We start from the raw sequence: 26,158 nt of genomic DNA, 5'->3' as shown, positions 1-26,158 counted from the left end.
ATGTGGACCGCGTGGTGTGTGGCTGCTCTGGCGGTGGCAGCTGTGTGTGGCATACCTCAAGACACAAACACAGTCCTCAGAGTTACAAAAGATGTACTGGGCAAGGGTGAGTCCAATCCCAACGGGGGTCATGAGTGGATGGGAGGAGCAGGGGAGGCAAGCCAGCTCTCCAGTACCTGGGTACTCTCCACGCTAGCAGACTCCGTGGTTAGTGACTGGGTGGCCTCTTCCCTTTGGGCTGGAGTTTCCCTTTTCTCTTGGATGCCACTTTTTGGGCACCAGCTCATCCTCTCAAGGCAGTAGAGAGCAGAGGTTAAGAACTTGGGCCCCAGAGCCAGCCTTCCTGGGATTCAAACCCTGGTTATACAACCTGATCTCAGTTTCCTCATCTGGAAAGTGGGTGGACCTATCCTCACCTCTGAGGACTGGTGTACGGAGGGCTAATAGGATGACTTCTGGAGACCTGTCTAGTCCCCAGAGCACAGAAATTCAGGTACAGGTGCCTCCAAATCTCAAATCCTTACTCTATGCTCTGAGAAATGAGGACCTGCTGTGGCCCAATCTCTGCCCAGGGCTCCAGTGAGGATACAAGGTTTGGCCCAATCATGTGGGAACCTAGTTAGAGGGACAGCGGTAAGACCAGGACATGAGCTCACTGGGTCCTGCTCTGTCTTCTTGATCTGTTGCTGCTTTTTTTAAACTGGGGGCGGGGGGATGGATGAGACCCCACAATAGAGTGATACTCTGAGGTGGTGCTTGGGGACTGGGAAGGGGAGCCCCAGGGATGACCCCTGTGTTTCTCCACAGCCATCTCAGGCACAATACAGACAAGCGATGCCTTCCGCTCCGCCCTGAGGGAGGTGCCCTTGGGTAAAGCCCGTGGTGATGGTGGTGGGCCCTTCCTGGGTGGGCTGCTTGGTGGAAGTGGAGGGAGCAGTGGTGGGGGAGGAGGTCTCTTGGGGGGCCTGCTTGGTGGTGGGAGTGGAGGAGGTGGTGGTGATCTGTTGGGTGGAGGCCTATTGGGTGGCAGTAGTAGCAGTGGTGGGGGGCTGCTGGGTGGTAGTGGGGGGCTTCTGGGTGGTGGTAGCAGTGGTGGGGGGCTGCTGGGTGGTGGTAGTAGCCATGGTGGGGGGCTGTTAGGTGGTAGTGGAGGGTTGTTGGGTGGTGGTAGTAGCCATGGTGGGGGGCTGCTGGGTGGTGGTAGTAGCCATGGTGGGGGGCTGCTGGGTGGTGGTAGCAGTGGAGGGGGGCTGCTAGGTGGTGGTGGAGGGTTGTTGGGTGGTGGTGGTGGTAGCCATGGTGGGGGGCTGCTAGGTGGTGGTGGAGGGCTGTTGGGTGGTGGAGGGAGCAGAGGTGGGGGTTTGCTGGGGGGCAGTGGCGGCCTTTTGGGTGGTGGTCGGCACCACTATGATGACTACAGACGAGCTGAATTTCCCCGAGGTGTTGGTGGTGTCCCCTACAACGACTTCCATGTTCGAGAGCCCCCCCCAGTATACACCAATGGCAGACAGCTTGGTGGTAATTACAAATATGGGCACATTGAGAAGAACGACAACACCGCTCAGTTGGGGGGCAAATACCGCTATGGGGAGATCCTGGAGCCTGACGGGAACCTCAGGGACCTGCGTCATGAGGACTACCGCCATGCAGACTATGCCTACCACCGGAACTCTGGGCGGTACAGGTCTGCTGCAGACACATCGGCGGTGGGCCGGCTCCACCGGCGCGAGCTGCGGCCTGGAGAGATCCCAGCCGGGGTGGCCACTGGGGCACTTGGTCCCGGAGGCCTGCTGGGCAGCGGAGGCTTCCTGGCGAATGAAGGCATTCTGGCAGGCCAAGGTGGCTTGCTCGGAGGAGGTGGTCTCCTCGGAGATGGAGGACTTCTAGGAGGAGGTGGTGTGCTTGGTGTGTTGGGTGAAGGAGGCATCCTGAGCACTGTTCAAGGCATCACTGGGTAAGGAAGGGAGCTCTGCCTACTGACTGCTAGCCACAAGTGGGTGACCATGCACCGAGGCTATCGGAGGAGATCTTGGCAGGTCCCAGTTACAGTTTGCAGGGTCCACATGAATGAGGCTAGAAGCCTAGACCCGGCAATGTCTCTTTTATTTCTGTGTGACATTAGGACACTCTTTTCACCTTTCTGATTCACAATTTACTGGTCTGTAGAATGGTCAAATAACTCAATTTATGAAGAAAAGAAAAAGCCAAGGACTTAAAACCGTGTGACATATAGAGTACACCGTATGCTCTAATCGCATAATGAAGTACATTAGAGTTCCTGCTTGTAATTATGTCTTATAATTCCAGCCATGGCCAGATTCCCTGCCATAGATGTTTAACAACAAATAGACTGAGCTCTTAGGATGTGAGGGACACGTTGACCTGAAAACAGGCACAAAGTCCCAGGGAGCTTTCTGGCCAGGGAGGTGTGTGGGCTTGAAGAAAGATCCTTCACACAGTCGCAAGGGCTGGCAGGAGCTGCTGGGGAGGAAGAGTGTGCAGAATGAGGGACTCACCAGCTTGGGGCTCAGGGCGGGTGGCTTCATGCCTGGGAACCCTGGCTGGAGTCTGGGGAGTGTGCAGGAAGGATCTGGCAGGGAGCAGCGTCTTTGCCAAAGATTCTAAGGAAATGAAAGGCACAGATGTGCAAACAGATGCCCCCAGGGGTGGGATGCTGGGCCGTGGCGTTTCCTCCCTTGAACTTCTCCATATTCTGCCCATGGATCTCAGGCATCCCTGTGGTAGGAGGATGGAGTGTGGGGAGCAGAGGAGGAGCGGTGAGGGAGGGTGCTCTGAGGCAGTATGGCAGCTGTCGCTAGCTCACCTCTTTGATCGCATGCAGGCTACGAATTGTGGAGCTTACCCTTCCCCGGGTGTCTGTGCGGCTCCTGCCTGGTGTGGGTGTCTACCTGAGCTTGTATACCCGCGTGGCCATCAACGGAAAGAGGTGCGTGCTCTTGCCTCAGAAGGGGTCCCTGACAGGGGACCCGGGGCAAGCTGCCTCTTCTCATCATCGTGTATGGTGGGAGGGACAGGGAGGGAGGACGCAAGTGACTGATCTCCAAGTCGGCCTTCAGTCCCTTCAGCAGGAAAGGCAGCCCAGGGTGGTGTTTAGGGTCTTGGAGGCTGGAGGTAGGGAATAGCTTGGGTTCTAAAACTTAGACAATCCTCCTAATGCCATTGAGTCTTCTTAAGTTTACTTGCCCAAGGTAGCAAGAGCACTCCTTTTCTGGTTGTCTGCACAGTCAGAGTGCCTTCCTAGACACCTACTATACAGACCTTGGAGGGTGGGCCTTAGCATAGCGTCATTTCCTCATGGGGTGAGGTCCTGTCTACAAAGTCAGGATGGTTACCTTACAAACCAGAGTTTGTACCAAGTCCTATTCCCAGACTTTAAAATTCTCATTGGCTGAGGTCAAGAGAGATTTATCACACTGCCTTGAGGTGGTAGGGTAGCACTTGTCTGGGTCCCCTAGACACAAATTCAGAAAGAACCAGTGCTAAAACCTGAGGTGACAGGTTCCTGACAGGCCTGCAGAATGCCAAGACTCCTGGTGGCGAGAGTGGCTCATGGTCTCTTTGGTCCCTTGGTCTCTTCCAGCCTCATTGGCTTCCTGGATATTGCAGTGGAGGTAAACATCACAGCCAAAGTTCGGCTGACCATGGACCGCACAGGCTACCCGCGGCTGGTCATTGAGCGCTGCGACACCCTCCTGGGGGGCATCAAAGTCAAACTGCTTCGGGGGTGAGTGTGAGATGGAGAGGCACAGGGCAGGGCTGCAGGGCACTATGGTCACCCATGCAGGAAATATGGTGGCCCCACACAGAGGTCACTCCTACTGAGCCATCCACACTGGCTGGCACCTGCTTGGTGGCAATTCAAGGGCTGTGCTTTAGAGCCCAGGAGAGACCTGCTCAGATTCAAATCTCAGTTCCATTGCTGCTGTGTGACCCTGAACAGCTCTGTTGGTCCCGAGCTCTGGATTCTCAGTCTGTGAAATGGGGTAAACTCTGTCTTTGGGAACTGAGATAAAGAGGGTAAAGCAGTTGGCACAAAATCTGACCTGTTGTCAGTTTAGGAAAGTATCGAAGAGGGCTTATGCATCCCTGAGTGTCCCAACCCCTGGAGAAAATGTTCATCAGGTTATAATCAATGTGCCCAGATTGAGGGCATATGTGAGATATTTTTTCATCTTCTCTACAATGTGACCAAACCCCTCTCCTGTCTAGAGGGTTGTCAGGCATTCTTGCGTTGGTCAGCACGTTGTCCCCAGACCTAAGAGACCTTGGATGAGGGCACACTCCTGACAGTTTAGAGATGAATGCCTCTCTGTTCACACCCTCGGTCCTTAGTGTCCCTATTCCCTGTTGAGGAAGGAGAGTGTGGCTCTCCCCCACTTCTCCATGCAAGCAGGTGCCTGCTCTAAAACCTTCCCTTTATTCACCTGGGTGACTTCGCTGTGCTCAAACACTAAAGTGCCCTTGTCTGACGTCTTAGGCTGCCTGCTGCTTCCGGATGAGCTGTCATTCATTTGCCCGTTCCCTGTTTTGTCCATCTGTTTCTGTGACATGAAATGCTGTCTATAGATGTTGTTTTATGGGAGGTCTAATGTAGCTTATCACTTCTCATAAGGGAATAGGTATCTCTATATATCTATGTCTATCTGTCTGTCTGCCTGTCTGTTTATCACTATATCAGTGGCACACTGTCTCCAACACACCAGTACATGTGCACCTGTGTGTGCCCCTGTGTATATTCCTAGTGACCTCAGGAGTGCCAGGACAGGTGAATCCATCTACAACGAGAACCAAGGTGCACGGCAAACCTTGGGGAGGAGTCTAAGCTGGTGTTTCTCTAGGATGTTGCCCCACAGCCTGGCAGAGAAGTGACAGTTCTTTGTTGGGGAGGGGCCCAGGGTCAGTGTGAGGGCTGAACAGCAATGATGTTAAGGAGTGAGTCCACCTGTGTCTGCCTGACTATCTGTGCACCATCTGTGTGTGTAACCAGTCTCTGTCCTTCACCAGCTGGGATTCAGGTGGGCGTTGAGAACCCACTCTGGTCAGTTCTCTGGTCTCCTTCCTGATCTATTAAATGGCTCCCACCACCCAACCTTTTCAGTTCCACTTACTTGTCTTTGAGTGTGTGGTTATTTTTATTGCTAGGGTTCTGTCCCATCCACAAATGTTTTTTGAGCACATGGAATGCCATCTGTGAACTTAGATAAAGTAGTAAATTCATTTGTTCCCTGGGAAGATGACAAGCCTTTAGCTCTGCAGAAGACCACAGGAGTTGGAGGGAAGGTCTAGGCAGCTAGGGATCTGGGATGTTCCAGACTCTCTGTCAAAACAGAGCCGGAAGGAAGGAAGGAAGGAAGGAAAGAAGGAAGGAGATAAGGAAAGAAGGAAAGGGGAGAGAAGGAAGAAGGGAGGGAAGGAATGAGGGGAATAGAGGCTAGGTTAAAGAGAGAATGGAAGGGGTGGAGAAAGAGAGAAAGGAAAGGGGAGGCAGAGAGGGAAGTAAGTTTGCTGCTGGCCTATGTGGGCAGGCCTAGGGAGAGCCCTCTGTCCAGTGCCTCTGACTAGGGCCCGGGGACTCTCAGTGCTCAGAGACAGAGTTAGACACTGGTGTGTATGGACAGCCCAGAGCCCCCCATGCCTGTCCCATCCTGCTCCTCCCTCTGTAGGCTTCTCCCCAACCTGGTGGACAACTTAGTGAACCGAGTGCTGGCCAACGTCCTCCCTGACCTGGTAAGAGAGGGATCGTGTCTCCAGGGTCAGGCAGGTGGCCCAGTGGGATGGAAAGAGCCAGGAATGGCTCATCTATGTGAGTGCGGAGATGGGAGGTCCAGTCTGAGCACCCATGGCTCTGGACCCCAGCTGGGGTGTTTTCTTGTTGTGTGACAGAGCTCAACACCTCCCTAAATTTGTTTCCCATCTTAAAGGTGGGAATAAGGAGAGATCCCTCCCCTGGGCTGTGGAGAGGACAGGGCCCATAGACAACAGTCAATCCATCACTACCACCATGCTGGGGCAAATGTTCCTCCCCAGCGTCATACCTCCTGAGCTCCCTGATGTCTCTCTCCACAGCTTTGCCCCATCGTAGACGTGGTCCTGGGTCTTGTCAATGACCAACTGGGTCTTGTAGATTGTAAGTATTCCCTCTTTGTGGTGTGACCAATGTCTATTGCTGCCTGCTGGATCTAGCCCCAGGGGCCCTGCCGCAGCTGGGAGGAGGGCACAAGGTGGTGGGCAGTCACTGTAAGCCCCAGCAGTTTCAAAGGAATAGCCAGGCCTTCCACACTGGCTGTTGCTGTTACCATGCACTGCTTAGGATCCGGAAGGCCTGGCCTAGGCAGCAGCCAGAATCCTGGATGGAAGCCTGGCTCTGCCCTGACAGTTTTGGCATTGGAGAGATTCCTCATTCTCTCAAAGGCATCAGTACAGACACTGATCCCGTCCCAAGGACCAGGCTTCAACGCTACCCTTAGTCCTGAATTTCCTGGAGATTGTTCCTGAAAGCAAGCTAGTCCTGTATGGTTGTGCACACAGGAACTGCATAATCCACACAGCAGCACCCACAATGCTTCAGTGCTGAATTCCCGCAGTCACACAGTGGAGCCCTCTCTGCTGGGGAGCCCATGTCCCCTGGACCCCAGGCAGTTTGAGGATGGTTTTCTGAGATGAGGAAAGGAAGCACAGAAGACAAAGGGTTTATTGCCAGCAGTCAGGGGATGGGGATCCGACCAAGCAGCACACTGCCGTCGTAGGCGTGCCCTGGTTCACTGCACTTCACAGCTCACAGGGCTCATCCACACTGGGATTTCTCCCCCAACCCTGCCACAAATCTAAAAGGTGACACTGAACACACTTTACAAAGGAGGGAGTAAGTTCCAGAGAAGAGCAGCAACCTGCCTGAGGTCACACAGTAAGGAAGAGTCAGAGCTGGGCTTGGAACAGAGCTGGTTCTGCCTTGAAGCACGGGGCCTTGTTTGGTCTATACCCCATCCTCATAACACATCCATAGGTGTGGGGGCATTGGAGGTGTGACTGTCTGGTCTGTTGGAGAGGAGAACCAAAACGTGACCTTCCCCTTTGCCCGCAGCTCTGGTGCCTCTGGGGATACTTGGAAGTGTGCAATACACCTTCTCCAGCCTCCCGCTGGTGACTGGAGAATTCCTTGAGTTGGATCTCAATGTAAGTGATGGGCTGCAAACTTTCTCCCTAAAGTTGAGTGTGGCTTACTATGGGCTGGATGGGAACACACACATCCTCACACACACACACACACACACAGAGACACACACTCAGAAACACACACGAGGCATTTATGCATGCTATAAGCAACATCTGAGCAGGACCCTTTGTGGACTAGAGACCTAAGGGCAGATCTGGGAAGCATCCTCACACACTCTTCAGTGCTTCCTGGGAGTCACGCACATCCCAGTGAGCACTTCCTGCTGATGAGCTCAGTCTCATAGGAACCACAGTACGAGACTTGTCTACTGGCACAGAGAGGTGGCTCCACTTGCCCAATGTCACACAGCTAGTGACTGCATGCCTGGGTTTTGAACCTAGGCACCCAGCTGCTGGTGTCTGCAGCTGCTGGAACCTGGGTCTGCTGGATAAACAACTGGCCATTAGCATGCTAGTATGTAGCTAACAGCCTGCTCCTGATGATTTTTCAAAAGTTCTGGTTGGCAGCGTTTGCTGTTTCTGTATGTAGTACAAACACTCCCACGGTGGTCAGTGACGACCTGGGGAACCTGACTTCACTGAAGGTGAAGTTGGGAGATTGGATCTTGTGGGCTGGTTTGAGCAACTCCTCCAGCACTACATGGGTCTGGTACTCACTGTGCAGGGGTCCCTTTGTAGGCAGGCCAAGCCTGGATCATGTGGACATGATGCTCTCCTGAGCCTTCAGCGCAGAGATGCAAACCATGTCACGTGGTTGCATTGCATCATGTGCACAGACACACATGCCCATTGGAGAGGCGTGCTGCCAGGCCTGGGTCCTGGACAAAGCTTCTCTTTAAAGAACTTCTGGTCTATGTAGGAGAAGCCATGAGAATCCTTTAAGCAAACTGGCAATTACAGGCCCAGCACCATGACAGTACCTAAAACAGGCACTAGGATGCATTAGCAAGGTCAGTGAGGGCTTCTAAGAGGAGGCAGCCCTTGAGCTAAATCCGGCTGGGTGACAAGAAATGAGTGGGGGAACATGGGGGTGGCAAAGACGTGGGAGGGTGGCTGGCCCAGTGCTGGCCCTGGTGGCTGAGGGGCAGAAGGAAGGTGAGGGCAGAGTAGCTGGCCCTTGAGTCCAGAGAAGACCTGGAACACTGCACAGGGCATCATCCTTGGAGATGGATGGGCCAGTGTGGATGGCGCAGGCACAGATGCATGCATATATTGAGACACGGGTTCTGTGCCACAGTGTATGTGTGTGCGTGCATGTGTACCCATGCATGTGGGTGTGTGCATGACTGTCTGTAATAATTGTAGTAGCAACTGACCATAAAGCAAGAGCTGCCATGACCCCCTTCCCTTTTAAGCAGACAAAGGGCTGTCCATAAGGGTAGCTCAGAATCATGGGTGCAATTGGGAAGAACCTGCCCAGAACCCTCTTCCAGACTGCAGCCTCCTCTTCTTCCCTCCCCTTTTCTGTGCTCCTCAGACTTTAGTTGGGGAGGCAGGAGGCGACCTCATTGACTACCCCCTGGGGAGGCCAGCTGTGTTGCCCAGGCCACAGATGCCAGAACTTCCCCCCATGGGTGACAACACCAACTCCCAGTTGGCCATCTCGGCTAATTTCCTGGGCTCTGTGCTGACCATGCTGCAGAAGCAAGGCGCGCTGGACATCGACATCACCGATGGCATGGTGAGTCAGCCCAGCATGGCACTGAGTGCCTGGTTTGGGGTCCTTCCTAGCCTGTCATTTACCCTATACTCCAGGGTCTCCAAAGATGGTGATCCACCCACCCATCCATCTATCTACCCATCCATCCATCCATCCATCCATCCATCCACTTACCCACCCATCCATCCATCTATCCATCCATCCATCCATCCATCCATCCATCCACTTACCCACCCATCCATCCATCTATCCATCCATCCATCCATCCATCCATCCATCCACTTACCCATCCATCCATCTACCTATCCATTCATCCACCCATCCATTCATCCATCCATACATACATCTACACACCCATCCATTCATACAACCACCCACCTACCCATCCTTTATCTGCCCATCCACCCAGGCATTATCTGTCTACCAGAGCCTCTCTCGAGCCTCATAGGCACAGCAGTAATCTGCTTCTGGTCCCACGAGGAGGCATTAGCTCTCTGTTTGATGTGATTTATTTCACTACTTTTTGAAAGGCAAAGCATATTCACATGTGAGCACCTTAATATGAATACTTATAATTCTTTCAGTTAACCAACATGCATGCACCAGCAATCAAAAGAAGCATGAAAAGAAGACACTAATACCCTGGAGTAGTGCTCAGGAGTCAATCCCCCCAGTCCCTTTAAGAGATTTCCCACCTCCAGAATGGCTGCAGAATAATGTAGTCATGCTCACTTGTGCCTCCTAGATCTTATTTTGTCAAATGTGATTCATATCCATCTCTCCAGATACCTTCTTCATGACCTTCCCATCCACTCACCACCCACTCATCTGTCCATCTACCCCTCCATTCACCATTTATCCATGTACTCGCCCTCCAGCCATTCACACACCCATCCCGACATCTGTCCTTCAGCCAGTCCACCCATGCATCTACCATCCACCCAGGCACCACCCATTGTCTCCCTGTCTATCTATCCATTCATCCACCCATCCATCCACCCACCCATCTATGAGTACCCCTTCCATTATCTGTCTATTGATCTATCATCTATCTATCCATCTATCTTCCACCTAGCCACCCATACATTCTATAAATCTATGTATCCATCCTGCTTCTCCTAAAAATGAGAAAAAAATTTGTTACCCAAATCACGAAAATATGTAATTCTGCTGAAGAAAGTGCCCATTTAGGTCCAGTGTAGGTAGCACTTGCAGTTTTAAGTGTTTAAGGGTCCCTTTTGGACATGTGACTGGTGCTCTGCCCAGACAGTGCATCTCTCTCTCTCTCTCTCTCTCTCTCTCTCTCTCTCTCTCTGTCTCTCTGTCTGTCTCCCTCTCTCTCTCTCTGTCTCTGTCTCTCTGTCTCTGTCTCTGTCTCTCTGTCTGTCTCTGTCTCTCTCTGTTTCTCTCTCTCTCTCTCTCTCTCTCTCTCTCTCTCTCTCTCTCGGCCCTGCATTTCATTGTTTGGCATCTGACATTTTGTGAAACGAGTAGACATGGAGGAGACAAGAAGGAAATAGCAGAGAGGTCAAGCAGACACTAGGTGGCACACGTGGACTTGGCCAAGCTTTCCTAAAGAATGCCCAAAGCATTCCACCAGAGAAGAAAGATTTGGGCTTACCTTGAACACATGAAGCCATATTTGTAGGCAGAAAGCCTAAGTGGCTGCTCCCATCCATTGAGCCACACAACTGCGATGTGGGCTACACAACGGCTGGTCTGGAGTGTACTCTTGGAGGGTGCGGCTTCCTAGGGGATCTGTCTGTTTTATATGTACTGGAACCTAAGCACCTACCTGTCCCCATCACTTCAGGACTCACATGACCTTGTCCTTGTCCCACAGTTTGAAGATCTCCCTCCACTCACCACGTCCACACTGGGGGCCTTGATTCCCAAGGTAAGTGAGTGATCCTAAGATGTCCTTGTCTCTAACTTGGCTTATGTCCTTAGGGGAATGCCACACGTCACTCACTATATAACATATAGTTAGTTCTCTGAAGTTTTAAGTGGCACCCTTTGGGTAAGAGACAACAGAAGCCACGACCAGAGCCCTCTGCAGACAGTGATGGCCATGAAATGGGGGACAGCCTTGTCTCTGCATTCGGGCAGGGTTCTAACCCGGTTCCCTGGAGTTCGGGCGGGGTAGGTGTGGAGACCAGATCCTGGTGAGAGAGTACAAGGATGACAGATCCTGACCCCTGGTGGTGGGGACCAGCCTGCATAGTCTCCTGGCTTGGCCACTCCTTGGCTGGGTGACAAAGTAAGATTGGAGTTTGAACTCAGGGCCTTGCATATACCAGGCTAGTGATCTCCCTCTGTGTGACCTTGGACACAGTCTTAGCATTTGTCCAGGTTGTCTAGGGGGAAATCCAGTGAGGGCACACATAGGCACCTGACAGCTGAAAAGGGAGCTGGCAGGTGTTTAGAGCTGGGCATGACTCGGCATGTCCCAGGTGTAGTCCCATCACCATTGACCTCACCTGTCCAGGCCTCTGTTTTCTCATCTGGAAACAAAGGCCCAGAGTGGGCATTTGGCAGACAGATGTTAACAGCTGTTCTTGCTAATCCTTTACAGATTCTCTTTCAAGTGGCCATGTAAAGGCAGAACAAAAGTCTCTCGATTCCCAACCCTAGTTCTTGGCCTGTTCCCTGGCATCAAAGAACCCTATGGGTAGGAAGTGCCACACAGGGCGGAGGGTACTCATTTACAGTCCTCTGTACCTTACCCCATCTCTTTCCATAAGCTCCATTATAGCTCAGAGATAGAGATTGGGAACAAAGCTCAGCAAGTGATCGCTACTGCCCTCGTGTGGTTGGCATTTGAATAGCAGACACATCCTTGGTCCTAAGTTTCTGCAGCTCCACCTTGGATACTGGAACAGTTTGTGTGCTCACTGCTCTGGACAGCTCATGAGTCTGTCCTGGAATCTCCTCTTTCACTGGGACACAGACTCTGTTCTCAGCTGCACACCAGGCACAGAGAGATCAGACCAAGGACACGGAGCTTTACATGGCTCGAGGTGGCCACTGAGTTGAGGCTAGACAAAGTGGCACATGGCTGGAGCCACATAGAGAGCTTGACCCAGGCTCTGGTGGCCTCCTGGAGCCCTGCTTATCTGGAGACACAGTTCCAACTGCCTTGGGGTCTCTCTGAAGGAGGTATTGTAGTCTTTCAGAGACACTGCCTGTTTGGGGGCAATGATCCTGAAAATCTCTGTGAAAAGTCAGCTGGCCAAATGCCTGACTATTGATGCTCACACCATTGAGGGTAAGTTCTCAGGGTGAGTTAAATAGCTGAACATACTGAATTTGTTCACTGATCAAGAGTTCCCACAGAAGACTATCGGCACACTTGTGTCAAGATCAAGACCTGTCTTCTTAGGCTTAATCCCCCTCATCCCAGCCATGGGCAATTTCTATTTGAGAAACAGGTGTTCCCCACTCCCTCTGAAAACGACCAAGGGTTTGAGTAGTGTCTGGTGCCTAATTTCCATATTTAGGAAAGAGTTTTACATGGAATTGATCAGGTGTTTAGTAACTGTGATAAACTCGTCTTTTCAGCAGGTTAGCGCTGGGAATCTGATCTGCAGAAACAGGCCCAAGCGCCCTCACTGGGACACTCAGGGGACCCGGCCAGCTCTTCCTGGTGAACTCTGCCTTGAGATGGCCTGGGGCTTCCTTCACGTCCCTGGAAGGGTGCAAAGGGCGCTGTGCTCCCCAGTTGGCCACAGACAGTATGCTGTGTTCTCCTCTAGGCCAGAAGTAAAAAGTGCCCCAGAGTTTGAGTGATTGAATTAATAAAATTTTGACTGTCACTATGTACCTGGCCCGAGGCTTCAGGAAATCCCACTTGACTCTGAGCCATTTACCAAGAATCTCTATGTGTCTGGCATTGATCTGTTCATCTTGTCACATGTAGTTTGTATGGTGCTCATATGTGAGGGCATCAGAGAGGGCCGGCAGTCTCTTCCCCACTCCACAGTGGGTCCATGTCTTTTCCTGGAGTGTGTGGGCCTCCTGTGATGGGGGACCTGCTTTCACCTCTGCCCATTCTGTTTGAAAGTTGGCTGACAAAAACCCACTTCTGGTGACCCTGCACACATCTGGTGCCGCCCACAGGTGTTCCAGCAGTACCCTGAGTCCCGTCCACTCACCATCAGGATCCAAGTACCCAATCCCCCGTCTGTGACGCTGCAGAAGGACAAGGCACTGGTGAAGGTGTTTGCCACCTCGGAGGTTGTAGTGTCCCAGCCCAATGATGTAGAGACCACCATCTGCCTCATCGATGTGGTATGTGCCTGAGGGTGAAGCTCTAACAGCCAGGTCTAAAGACAGAGCGACAAGGTCTCCTCAGGCCCCTGTCTTCTTCACATCCTCACAGTCCCCACAAATGTCAGCCAAGTTATGAGACATTCTTGTGAACACTGTCACCTTGCATACTACAGAAGACTTCTCACGGAGTCTTAAAAATGGAAACCACCCTTCTCCCCTGCTTTCCTCAGCATTCTGAAGGAAAGCAATGTCCTAAAGTCCTGCAAGGTCTCCTCTTGGTCACATTTCAGCTCCCCAATGCCTTTCAGAACAGTCAAGCATAGTTTAACTACAGGGCCTTTGCTTGGCCTGTCCCTCGCTGTCTGCATGGCTCACACCCTTGCTTACAGTAGGTTTCTGTTCAAATACCATATTCGCAGAGGTTCCTCTCACACTCCTCATCTAAAGCAAGACCCCTGTTCTCATATCGCTCACCTGAAATACAACCCTCCCACACTGTGTCTCCCAGGCTTGAAGTCTTAACCTGATGTAACAAAATCAACTTGTGAGTTTATTGCTGGGCAGAGACCGATCCCATTCACTGTCAGATCCCCAGAGCCTGACCCAGGCCCAGCACATGGTAGCGCTGAGGAAACATTTCCAAAGGGATGCACACTAAGGACCACTCCCTCCAGAGGAGGGGGGCTTCAGGCAGACATTCAGGGCTCTGGTCCCATCTGCTGTGTCTTCACAGTGCCTGTTGCTCCCGGGGTTGGGGACCAATGAGATACTTCTAGGTCAGAAAGTGGTTTCTCTAGCTGAAGTATGACAAGCCACTGTGGAAGGAGCGAGGATGGGGGATGTCCTATCTGGGCATCATCAGATGAGAGGTGGAAGTGGGAGTGTGTGTGCTCCCTGCCATGTGAGCTGGCTAAGCACTTTGCCATGGTGATGCACCAGTGGTTCTGGCTTCCTGGGCTCACACAGTCTGGCCTAGTCCGGCCCAGATTATTCCACCTCAGCCTCAGAATCTTCTCACCTCCCTATTACCCTGTTTTCTCTTATATAATGCTTCCCTCTTTCCTGCCTCAGGGCCTTTGCACTTGCCCTCCCCTACAGCCCGAATGACTCTCGTACCCTTTCCATCTGCTCAAACACTGCACACCCTTTGGTCCTTGGCACAGACAGCATTTCCTCAGGATGGCTTCCTGTGCCAGCTTAGACCCCTGCCTCTGTCACCGGGGCCCTGGCTCTTCTCCACCATTGTCTTATCAATTCTACTCCCTCAGTTTGCTGGAGGCAGACTTTAATTTTCATAAGACTGTTTTATTTTATTTATTGGAGGAAGGCTTCGGTGGGGTAATGAGAAGTTTTCCTATGACTACATTTTCTTGAAGAAGGGGAGGAGTCTGGACATTTCATGCCTCTCTTAAGGGGCAGGGCAGTTATGATTGGCATGGACGCTGCCCAATTGCGTCTTCTGTGGCTCACGCCCAGTAAGTTCCACAGGCTAAAAGTTCTCTCCGGAAGGGATCTTGGGGGTCTTTGTGAACACAATGCCAGTCTTGGGCATGTCTCTGAGAAATGTTCACTCTGCCAGTACAGAGACGTAAGTGGAAACAGTGCTGGGTGTTGGTTGACTCCTGAAAGCGAGCCATGGGTTTTGGGGTACTCTTGGCAATCTTGTGCTTATGAGGAGGACAGGCCTCTTGGCAGAGGAGTGACCTACCATACTCAGGTGAATGGGTTGCCGGTGGGCGCTGTACACTGTGAGCATCCGGCCTGCAGCGGTCTGCAAGACCACAGTGGTGTTTGTTCTCCTCCTCTCCCTCCAGGACACAGACCTCCTGGCCTCATTTTCCGTGGAAGGGGACAAGCTCATGATTGACGCGAAGCTGGACAAGTAAGAGGATCTGCGTGCATGCTTCTGCTCCTCAGAGCATGTCTCCTGACCGAGACTGCTGGAAGTGGTTCACGCAGGGCCGCCAGGCAGGGGTGGAGTCTGCTGTGTGACTGTGAGGGCCTGCAGAGCTGACCACAGCCTGTCTGCTGAGCCCGCTGTGGGCCAGCGCCAGGAACAGAGCTAGAGAACCCGCTGAGCCAAGAAGCGCATCAGGGCTCAGCGCGGTGCTGGGGACAATAAGGTGCTCTTGGTCCTTCATCCACGTGTGTCACCTTCCTAAAGGCCCATGACATCAGGGCCATCATTCTCCTGTTTCAGAGATGAGAAACTAAGGTTCAGAGAGGTGGGTGTGCTAACTCAATGCCACACAGAGTGGAGCTAGGAGCCAGTGCAGGTCCAGATGCCCGTTGTCCTGAATGCTGAGCCCTGTGTCTAGAGTTCAGCAGTACCATTTAGATCTGGACGACTGTGTGATGTCAGTCAGATGACTTCTCTGAGCCTCAGTCTTCCCATCTGAAGATTGGGACAATAGTCTCTATTTCATAAAATTCATGACAAAAGACTGCCGTCCATTGGGTGCCTCTGGTGAAGGTGCTGAGGAAGGTTCTGGAAGTTTATCTGTTTAACCTTGACCTAATTATGCAGAAATAAGGGTTGCTGTCACTGCCATTTCAAGATGCATAAGCCCCTATTTTGGACTCTCAGTAGACACTTAGGTTAGGGAGAGCTTTCCTTCTGATGATCAGTGTTTATGTAGCCCAGCGATGAAGGACACTCACAAGTGGTGCTGTAGGCCACCCAGGATGGTCCAGGGGCTGACCAGCTAGATCTGGTGAGAAGAACAGTCATGGGGAGAGCAGGGACTTCCGGGGAAGAGAGCTGGGCTTCTCAGTGGGGATGGTGACATGGACAGTGTGCAGTGTCAGGACATTTGGGTGGTGCGGGGGAGGGGAGGGCTGGGCATGAACCTTAGGATGTCCAACCAGGAGGCTGCTGTGAGGATTAAGTGAGGTAGAGGTAGCCAGTGTCCACACAGGGCGCTGGCTACTCATCACACATGGCTCCAGCTACTTCGGAGGACTCCATCCCCTTTTAGTCCTGCAGGATCCCCTTTACAGATGAGGAAACTGAGGCTCAGAGAGGTGAAGTTCCTAAGATTGCACAGCCGGTCTGAGGCAAAGCTGTAATTTCAGGTTTACCCCTGTTAGTCTGGGGTCTGAAAGGTTCTTAGTACTCAGTATAGGAAAGTGAATTCCTGTAATTGATCCCGCCAGGATGAGCCTTCCCGTGGGTACTGCCAGAGGCTTCTGACTGTTGGTTATGAGTCCTGGGCCATTGTTGCTTTTAATGAGCCACTTTCTTTTCTGAAAAAATTTAATTTAATTTTATTCTATTCATTTTGCATACCAACCACAGTTCCCCTCTCTTCCCTCCTCCATGTCTTCTCCCCCTAACCTACCCCTATCCACTCCTCAGAAAGGGTAAGGCCCCTCACGGGGCATCAACAAAACCTGGCATGTTCAGCTGAGGCAGGACCAAGCCTCCAAGCCTCCAAGCCAAGGCATCCCACCATACGGAATGGGCTTTAAAAAGCCAGCTCATGCACTAGAGATAGGTCCTGGTTCCAGTGCCAGCGGTCCCACAGACCAGGTTACAAAACTGTCACCCACATGCAGAGGGCCTGGTCAAGTTCCTCATAGGCTCCCCAGCTGTCGGTGTAGAGTCTCTGAGCTCCCACAAGTTTGGGTCAACTGTGTCTGTGGGTTTCCCAGTCATGATATCGACCCCTCTTGATGAGTCACTTTCTTTTACTGCAGGACCAGCCTCAACCTCAGAACTTCAAACGTGGGCAACTTCGATGTAAGTATTAGGGTTTAGGCATCAGAAAAGCTCTTCTGAGCCTAGCGGAGCCCAGCATGGTTGCTAATCACAGGGGGCTGGCGTTGGCACTGTCACCCTTCTCATGGATGGAGACTGAGGAGGGATGGAGCAAGGGGCGGGGTGTGAGCTCACAGATCCTGCTTGCTGCCAATGGCTCTGCTCATTTTAGCTGACACCCTGGGCTGTACCCAAGTCGTTTTTCTTCAGAACAAGGAGGACCCAGGGAAGCCAGGTGCTTGGGGGGCTTTCTCCCCTTGGAATTTGTGGACCACTGACCCAGGTGTGACTATGAGCATTGCCCACTTATGCCGAGCCTCCATTTTCTCCTACAAAAAAAAAAAAAAAAAGAAATAGGTTTGGATTCATTTCTCTTCTAAATTTCGGGTCTTGGAGAGCTAGCTGCCTTTAAGGGTCCATGAGGAGTTCAGAATCAGGACTGATTGCCACTGCTTTTGTTCAGCCCTGAATCCCCACATGAGGCTTCTTAAGGGAGCACTCTCCTTCCCCTTTCATCTCCATCCCCCTCTTACAAATGAACTGGTTTTGGTTAGGCTTGGGTGAGGTTTCTGCACGTGTTGAGAAAGACAGATCCCTTTTCCTGTCTCTTGCTTTTGAGCTTCTCCATCTGTTTCCAACACCAGTGACGTCAAAGTTACCAGCTCAGTTTTAGGCAGAGAAACTCCCGCACTTCATAGCTCCAGCTAGAACAGATGTCTCCGGACTCCAGTGGGGAGGAGCACCACATCCCATGAGCATAGTAGAAATACATGAAGTCCCCAGGCACACTGGCGGCTCAAATCAAGTTCCTGCTTTAATAGCTTTTCTCGTTTAGTCCTGGCTACATTCTTGTGACTTTGGCAGTTAGTAAACCCTGCTTTTGAAATAAGGATTGCAAACTCAGTGACTTGTGTGACTTGTCACAGGTAGCCGAGCCGTGCAGGAGTGGCCGCACACAGCCTGTGCAGAGCCCCGTGTTTGTATCCATCACTTGCTCTGGGTTTCAATGGCGTAGTAGGATTCAGCCACTCCTGTGTGCAGACAGGAAACCAAAGCAAAGAGCCGTCAAGGGCTGCTGTGTAGCTGCCCCTCAGCACCAGCATTAGCTCCAGGGTCCCCAGGATGCTCATGCCCTGTGCGTAAACAGTGTAGCGTTTTGTTTATATGTGGCCAGTCATTCCTTTCGTGTATTTTCCATCTGTTCTTGATCATATGATGTGACTATTTATTATTTGCATTGCTCCGAGAATCATGATGAGGAGAATGAACTCAAACACATCTAGTGCAGATTAAAACATTTTTTGTTGTTCTTGAGACAGTCTTATCTTGCTAGCCCAGGCTTACCTTGAACTCATGGCAATCTTCCTGCCTCAGAATAAATGGAATTCTGTTTTACAATATTCTGAAGCACATTGACTGAGTCCAGAAGCAAGGGTTCATGGACGCAGAGGGCTGACTATGTGATTAAGGGCTGAAGGCCAGGCAAGAGACAGGATCCCTTCAGAATCCCCGAGTCCTTGCAGGTGGATCCACTGCACAGCTGAGGGAGTTCAAGGTCAGAGAGGTACAGAGCCTTCCCACTGGCCCCTGGAGGCTGAGCTGGGGTGTACAGGCTAGCTATGGATCCCCAGCCTCCTAGGGGAGGAGCCACGCCTTCTTTGCCTCTTGCCTCTTAGCAGCTTTGATCCTCATCTTTTCTCTCTGTACTGTGAGCAGGTGACCCAAGGGCTCCGAGGGACTGTCATTTGTGGGTTCTGGGGTTCTATCAAGCAGCACTAGGCCTTCGCATTGGACTCTAGGTCCCCCAGGTCCTCCAGGGTCCCTCAGAGCGGATTGCAGTCCTGCCTGAACTCAGCTCTTTTTCCACAGGTGTTCATCTTGGAAATGTTGGTTGAGAAGATCTTTGACCTAGCCTTTATGCCAGCGATGAATGGTAAGAGGAGGCGTCCAAGCCTCTTGGGGTTACGTGGGTCAGGGACCTAGCGACTACTGGCTTACTAGATATATTGAGTGTACACTATACTGTACCGTGCCATTTCAAGGACTTTATTAAAATAGAGTGATTTAAGTCTCTGAAGGCAAATGCTCTTCAAGCTTACAAGTTAATAAGAATTATTTTTAGATTTTTTTGAGACAGGATCTCACCCAAGCTGGCCTCAAACTTGTGATCCTTCTGCCTCAGCTGCTTACATGTTGGGATAACAGTTGTATACCACCATGCCCATGACAACTTTTATCTTTACATAGCAAGCAACAAATGCCCACATTTCTGTTGACAGGAAACAGGATGGTTCCCCAGCTCCCACATCTGCTTCCTGTTTGGTTGTTGTCTTTAATTTTTCTGATCCTTATGAAATTTGTGTGTGTGTAAATTTTACGAATCACAGAATAACTTTTAGAAGGCCCCGCCCAGAGATGAGTCATCTGAACTTCCAAGTATTTAGTGTTTCCTTCTAAACTCTTTCTCTTCACTGTTACACCTTTAAGATCCCTCCTGAGTCCTTAAGTGCCCCAGGAATCTAGCAGGGAGAGAGGGAAGTATCAGCACTGGGCAGACCTCAGCCAGAGACCTTTTACCTGGCTTGTTATCTGTCTTAGTTAGAATTTCTATTGCTGTAAAGAGACGCCATGAGCATGGCAACTCATAAAGATAAACGTTTTACTGGGGCTGGCTTACAGTTCAGAGCTTGAGTCCATTATCGTCATGGTGGGACACGGCAGAGTGTAGGTGCTGAAGCGGCAGTTGAGAGTCCTACATCTTGCAGGTAACAGGAAGTGCTCTAAAACACGGGGCGGTATCTGGAGCGTGTATGAGATCTCAAAACTAGCCTCAGTGACGCATCGCCTCTAACAAGGCTAATAGCACCGCTCCCTTTGGAGGTCATTTTATTTCAAACTACCACATTCCGCTCCCTGGCCTCCAAAGGCTTGTGACAATATCATAATGCAAAATGCATTTAGTCCAACTTCAAAAGTCCTGAAAGTCTATCACAGTCTCAACAAAACTAAAAAGTTTGAAGTTCAAAGTCTTATCTGAGATTCATATAATCTCTTAACTATGAAATCAAAATAAAAAAAAAACAGATCATATACTTCAAACATCAAATGATGCATGATAAACTTTGCTGTTCCAAAATGCAGGGAGCATAGTGAGGAAATGGCAGACGAAAGCAAGACAGCTGGGCAAACTCTGCATCTCCACGTCTGATGTCTCCAATTCCCATCAGCTTTCTTGACTGCAGCACACCTCTTTCTCTTTGGCTGGTTCCACTCCCTCTTAACAACTTTGCTTGGCAGGTATTCCACAGTTTCGGCATTTCTAACCTCTTGGGGTCCCCAAGGCAATTCAGGCTTCAACTTTACACTTCACTCAATGGCCACTCTAGACCTCCATTCAGGGACACCCCTGACACAGGCCTGGCCTCAGTGACTTTCTGAGTTGTGGAGGTGCATTCCATGGCCCCTTCCTTCTATCCTTCACTCTAGAGCCACGTGACCCAAGTTACAAAGTTCTGCTGCTCGCTGGAGCTGGGATCCGGCTTTCTCCTTTAATTATGTCTTCATCTTTCAGTTCCTTGTTTTCCTTCACTGCCTAAGCTTGGCTGTCCTTGAACTTGCTCTGTAGACCAGGCTAGCCTCAAACTCAGAAATCTGCCAGCCTCTTTCTGAGTGCTGGGATTAAAGGTGTGCGCCACCACATCTGGCTCTAACTTGTCTTTAATTCCTTTTCACAAGTTGGAAATTTAGTTGGTAGGGTCTTGCCCTCAAGCCATGATTCCCTTCGTTCCATTTCTTAATCCTTTTATCTCCTTGAACACAGGATTTAGCTCTTTCCACTTCCTGGTGCCGCTTTTCTCAATCTGTCCATTTTGTATTTTTATTTGCCCAGTTTACCCCTTTTCATTATAAATCTTCATTAGAGTTGTCACTAACAGCCACACAACAGGGTCTAAACTGGGCTGTTTTGAGATTTCCTCTGCCAACAGAATTAATCTAGAACTCCCCACTTTAGTCTCAGGCAGACTCTTAGGTCAAGGGCAAAATGCAGTCACATTCTTCACCAAAATATCACAAGAATGATCTCTAAGCCACATATTAATATTCTTCTCCTTTGAGACCTCACGAATGAGGTTTCAACAGTTCAAATAACACTTAGCACCTCTGTCTTCCATGCTCCTACTAGTATGGCCCATTTATCAGTGCTTAAAGCATTTCATTCCTTTACTAAGCCAAAGTACAAGGTCCAAATTCTTCCTAACAAAAACGTAGTCAAACCTATCACAATACTCTAGTCCCTGGTGCCCACTTCTGTCTTAGCTAGAGGTCTATTGGGTGAAGAGATACTATGACCACAGCAAGATATTTAATTGGGAGTGACTTGATTACAGTTCAGAGGTTTAGTCCATCATCATCAAGGTTGGGATATGGCAGAATGTGGGCAGACATGGTCCTGTAGCTGCGGAGTCCTACGTCTTGTAGACAATAGGAAGTGATCTATCTAAAAGATACACTGGTCTTACATGAGACCTCAAAGCCTACCTCCACAGTGACACTCTTTCTCCCATGAGACCACACTTTCTCTAACAAGGTCACACCTCCTAATAGTGCTACTCCCTTTGGGGAATTTTCTTTCAAACTACCACAGTATCCTTGAAGAAAATCCTTTTGGCTTAGGAAGTCCAAATGCAATCTATCCTCTTCAAAAGTGAGAGATTTGACTAGATTTATGATTCCCAAAGTACAGAGGCCCATGAAACAATAGCACCTTAAGAAAATGGTTCTGTGGCCAAGGGAGACTGGGAAACAGTATAGATAACCCTGTAGGGCAGGTCCCAAGTGTCCCCAGTTCCAAATTTTATTGGGCTCAGAAAGGTCAAGTTCAGTTAATCACAAAGTCCACCTACCCTTTCTTTCACCTTCCTCTTTTCCTTTCTTCTTTTTAGTACATTAATTGACAAATCTATATAACCTCTGAGTTTGTTTTTAAAGTTCCATTTATTATTATTATTATTATTTACACAATATATGTGGGAATGTATGTGTACCACAGTGCATGTGTGACGACAACTGTGTGGAGTTGGTTCTCTGTCTTTATACGGGTTCTGGGGATTGAACTCACGTCAGCAGGTTTGTGCAGCAAGCCCCTTTCCAGGCTGAGCCATCCCACGCTTTTCCTTCTTTTTTTGCTTCTGACATCTTAAACCAAACGAAACCCCGTGGCAACTCTCATGTTGGGGACCCATGTGCATAATTCTGTTTCTCCACTCCGCAGCTAGTCCTCCTGTTCTCTAATTCTAGGGACAGTCCCCAAGGCACTGACGTGGGTAAGCATGAAGTTCAGAAAATCAGAATGAATGTGCTTTAGTTTCTCTGGTGGCAGAAATTAGGAGTGGGGCAGAAGCCGCAGCTGCCTAGTTGCTGGCCTAAGGTCAAGGAAGCACTGTATATAACAAGATGCGTGAATAGTCTCAGGGGAGGCCCAGAACCCATCATGGAGGGGACTGGGGACGTGACTCAGTTGGTAAAGTGCTTTCCTAGTATGCACGAAGTCCTGGGTTCAGTCCCCAGCGCCGTAAACTGGCCATGGTGGTGTATGATTCCAGCACTTGGAGATGGATCAGGAGGAGCAAGAGCTCAAGTCATCCTCCCCTTTACACAGCAAGCCTAAGGCCAGCCTGGGCTTCTTCTGGGCAGGAACCTCAAGGACAACGCCTGAGAGGCTGAAAAGACAGCTATGGTCTTGCAAATGCTGGTTGCTTTTGGCCAGGCTGCCACCTCTGGGCCACATGGATAACACCTGACCTGACTCTCCCTCACCCCCTTTACAGCTGTCCTGGGTTCTGGAGTCCCTCTGCCCAAAATCCTCAACATTGACTTCAGCAATGCCGACATTGACGTATTGGAGGTAAGGAGAGAGGAAGGACTTTCCCTTTCAGCTCCTGCCATCAGCAGTGAGAGGAAGTGTGTGTGTGTGTGCATGTGTGCATGGGGGGCAACTAGAGTTTTCCCTTTCGAAACCCAGTACCAGAGTGAGGGACCAAGGTACAAAACGGAAAACTTGGTGCCTGTGGCTTCCCCTTTTCCTGCTGGGAAAGCCGAGGCTCTAAGCAGTGGCAGGTGTGCCAAGCTGAAGTGTGGCAGAGTTCACTGAACACCTACTGTGGGCCCACACACTAGAGGAGGCGGGAAACAAGTTCAGTCCTAGTTCCAACCTGCCTACCCCAGCCTCGTAGAGATCCACACTCATGAAGCAATTGACTAACGGCACAGATGGCAGGTTCCTGGAAGTTCGAATTCAGGGGCTTTGTTTCCATTATAAAAAGACAGGTGTGCTCGGCAGGCAACCCGTGGGAAGTGTAGGCCAGGTTCAACCCGCGTATTACTCAGGTAGACATTCAAGTCAGAAGTCACCCCGCCAGATTCGTTCATCCTGAGCTTACTAGAATTTCTACCTCAGTCATGGCTCTGACCCAGAGGGCACCGGGCTCAAAGACTCAGGACCTCTGCCCACCTCTACCTGGGTGGCCTTCGGCAGGTTACGCAGCTTCTCTGACTTTCACTCTTCTAGCTGGAGTCAGTAGCCATTAGGATACTTTTAGAATAAAATGAGAATCCAAGTAGAAAGGATTTGCACAGCCCTCAGAATGTGGTAGGCCTTATGGATCTGTCTGCCCCCAGTATCATGCTGCGGGAGGGACATCCAAGACTCTAAGCTTAGAGTTTATCTGCTCAGAACACACTCCCAGAATGGACTGAATAAGCCTGCCTTCCAAATGGGGAATTGTCCCTGGCAACAGCTGTGTGTATTTGCACTCTTCTGAGTGTGCAAAGCACACACACATTGTGACTGGAGCTTGGCCTGGGGATCAATACTCCCTCCACATCTGGAGAGTACTTCAGGGAGGTGACAGTGACCTTGGATGAACAGTACAGGCCTGGAACTGTCCCCAGGGGTGCCTGCCCTGGTCCCATCCTTTGGGTGTCTCCAAGACTGATGCTATCTAAAACTGTCAATCAATGGGGAGCAGCAGTTCCCATCTTGCGGTGTTTGAGGGAGAAATGGCATGACATCACATGAACAGTATGGCTGTTGTAAGCAAGGGGCTGGGACACAGGAACAGGACTGACATGGATTTGCTGAGCGGATGGCCCACGTACCATAGCATGGTTTCGGTAAAATCTCCTGCTGATGTTTGGACCTAGACAGTGGCAGCACTGGTAATGGTGGAGAGTCTGCACACTAGGAGAAGGACTGAGTGCCAGCGGGGCAGACCACTTACCCAGTGTCACACTGGGGTTTGCAGATAACATGTGGTGATCTCACACACTGCCCCTCCATGGGGCTGCCCCTACCCCCAGGCCTTTTTGAAACAGTAGAAATGAGTTTTTCCTGCCTAAACAGTCACACATGATAATTTCCATATCAAAATACCTACTACTTTATATTAATGACTTGTGCTTTATTTTCCCTTCAAATCCCAGTAAGGGAATTGTGTTGATCTCTAAATTAAACTATATAATTTGAATTTATCCAGAGTAAGTATGAAAGACCCTCAGAGTGATCCTTCCCTCAGGAGGAGACCCCTAACCCAAGGAACAGTCGAGACCACTAGCTGCAATTAGCAAGAGGTTTATTGGGTGGGCACAGGTACCTGTGGGCGGCAAAGTCCTTTCGGAGGACTTGTGCGCCTGCAGGCTGGGAGAAGGTCTTTTTATAGGAAAAGGGTGGCAAAAGCAGGCATAGGGAAGTAATGCATGGTTACAGGGATCTCATTGGTCAGTTCGAATAAGGCGATGGGTTCATTTAGGGGACAAGTTTCCCGGAGACATGAAGGTCTGATAATAATAGCAGACTTGGCCCTATCTAGGGTACATGTAGTTTTTCCCTGAACTGTTCGTTCCCCTCCTAGGCCTGGTGTCTGACCACAGATATCCTGTTTTGGCCGCCTAGGAGTTCCGACTTTACCTTGAACTTACTTTTGTTTGTGTGAAAGCCTTGCAAAATGGCATTACAGCAGCTAAGCTGGGGTCTTTCAAGTAGGAACTATCACAGTTCTGTAAGGAAGTGTAAACACGCATCTGGAAAATTTGGAGATAAGTTTGGCTCTGGGCCTGGCCTTGTAGCCGTTTTGTACTGTTTTTTTTTCTCATCATTTTTATATAAATCTAGGCATTTGTTTTTATCTTTTTGTGTTGATAGCATTTCAATTTTACAAGAAAATTTTTAAAAAAGAGCAAGACTAGATCACTCCAGTATGCTATTTCCCCAGCTTCCTCTCGAGTTAGCATCTTATATAACTCAAGCTTGCCAGCCAAAATCAAGCAGGGAGCAGCAGTGCATGGCTCCATCAGCTCCCCTGCATGTCCTCTGTCCTGCTCAGGGTCTGCTCTTGGACGTCTCAAATTGTGTTGTGTTGTCCTCTTTGAGTCCTGCCATCTCATGGAGCCTCACACTTCCTTGGCAGCACAACTGTGACATTTTCTGTTTGTGGGGAGGGCCTCAGCTTAGACAGAGCTGACATGGCCTTGTGATGGGACTGAGGTTTTCTCTCCCACTGTCACCTGCCAGGGCACGGTGTATCCACTGGGCTTCTTCTAGGCAGTCTCCCTGGTTACTACCTGGTTCCTGTCAGGCTTCCCCAGTGTGAAGCCACCTTCTGACACTCTGGCAGACCCACATAGCTCGTGGAGGAACTGTGACTCACACACACCTTGTAGGGAAACTCATAGATCCCACTAATCTGGCTTCCCATTGCACCCCCCACTCACTTTGGCTCCTGTCAGCAATAGTTATCGCCATGGGTTTGCCAGTTTCAACTTTCTGCGTTGTAATTCCCTTTATGCTTATTAAACAGAATTCTTATGTAAGAAAGAGCTGTCCCTCAACTCCCATATTTATGTATTCGCTCAACTATCTGTATTAAGGCAGACTCATGTTGGACATTTTGTTAGGGTTCCAATCTATGCACTATTTACTTCTTTGTATAACATCCTTAAGTTATGTCTACTGCATTTGGGAAGGCTATAAACAGGCATAGGCCCCTTCTATGATTTGGTTGAAAAAGATGAGGGACAAAAAGAAGAGTCCCTCACCTTGCCCAAGATCCTCTGTTCAGGTCAAGATAATGGTCCAGAAAGGTGGTCCCCAGGCTGCTCGACTCTGTTCACCCCATAAAGTGGCAAGCGAGTGGTCAAAGCTGCGGCCAGGGCCACCTGCTCCTCACAGGGTTGTCTCTTCTGCCCCAAAGGACCTTCTGGTGCTGAGCACATGA

At 50.4% G+C, this 26,158-nt stretch overlaps 1 protein-coding gene across 1 annotated transcript; it reads left to right on the top strand.

Annotated features, from left to right (window-relative positions):
* On the top strand, positions 1–26,158 carry Bpifb4 (BPI fold containing family B member 4). Its single transcript, XM_041670980.1, has 16 exons — positions 1–106; positions 808–870; positions 1,441–1,954; positions 2,843–2,947; positions 3,602–3,745; positions 5,685–5,748; positions 6,088–6,148; positions 7,103–7,194; positions 8,672–8,875; positions 10,698–10,751; positions 12,974–13,144; positions 14,941–15,008; positions 16,826–16,868; positions 18,756–18,819; positions 22,715–22,791; positions 26,135–26,158. The coding sequence occupies exons 1-16, from the start codon at positions 1–3 to the stop codon at positions 26,156–26,158; spliced, it is 1,854 nt and encodes a 617-aa protein (XP_041526914.1).

Source organism: Microtus oregoni, unplaced genomic scaffold (genome assembly GCF_018167655.1).
Source record: "Microtus oregoni isolate MIOR12 unplaced genomic scaffold, Mior012 000020F_ref0000438, whole genome shotgun sequence".
Classification (NCBI taxonomy): Eukaryota; Metazoa; Chordata; class Mammalia; order Rodentia; family Cricetidae; genus Microtus; species Microtus oregoni.
This window is presented reverse-complemented; position numbering and strand designations above follow the sequence as displayed.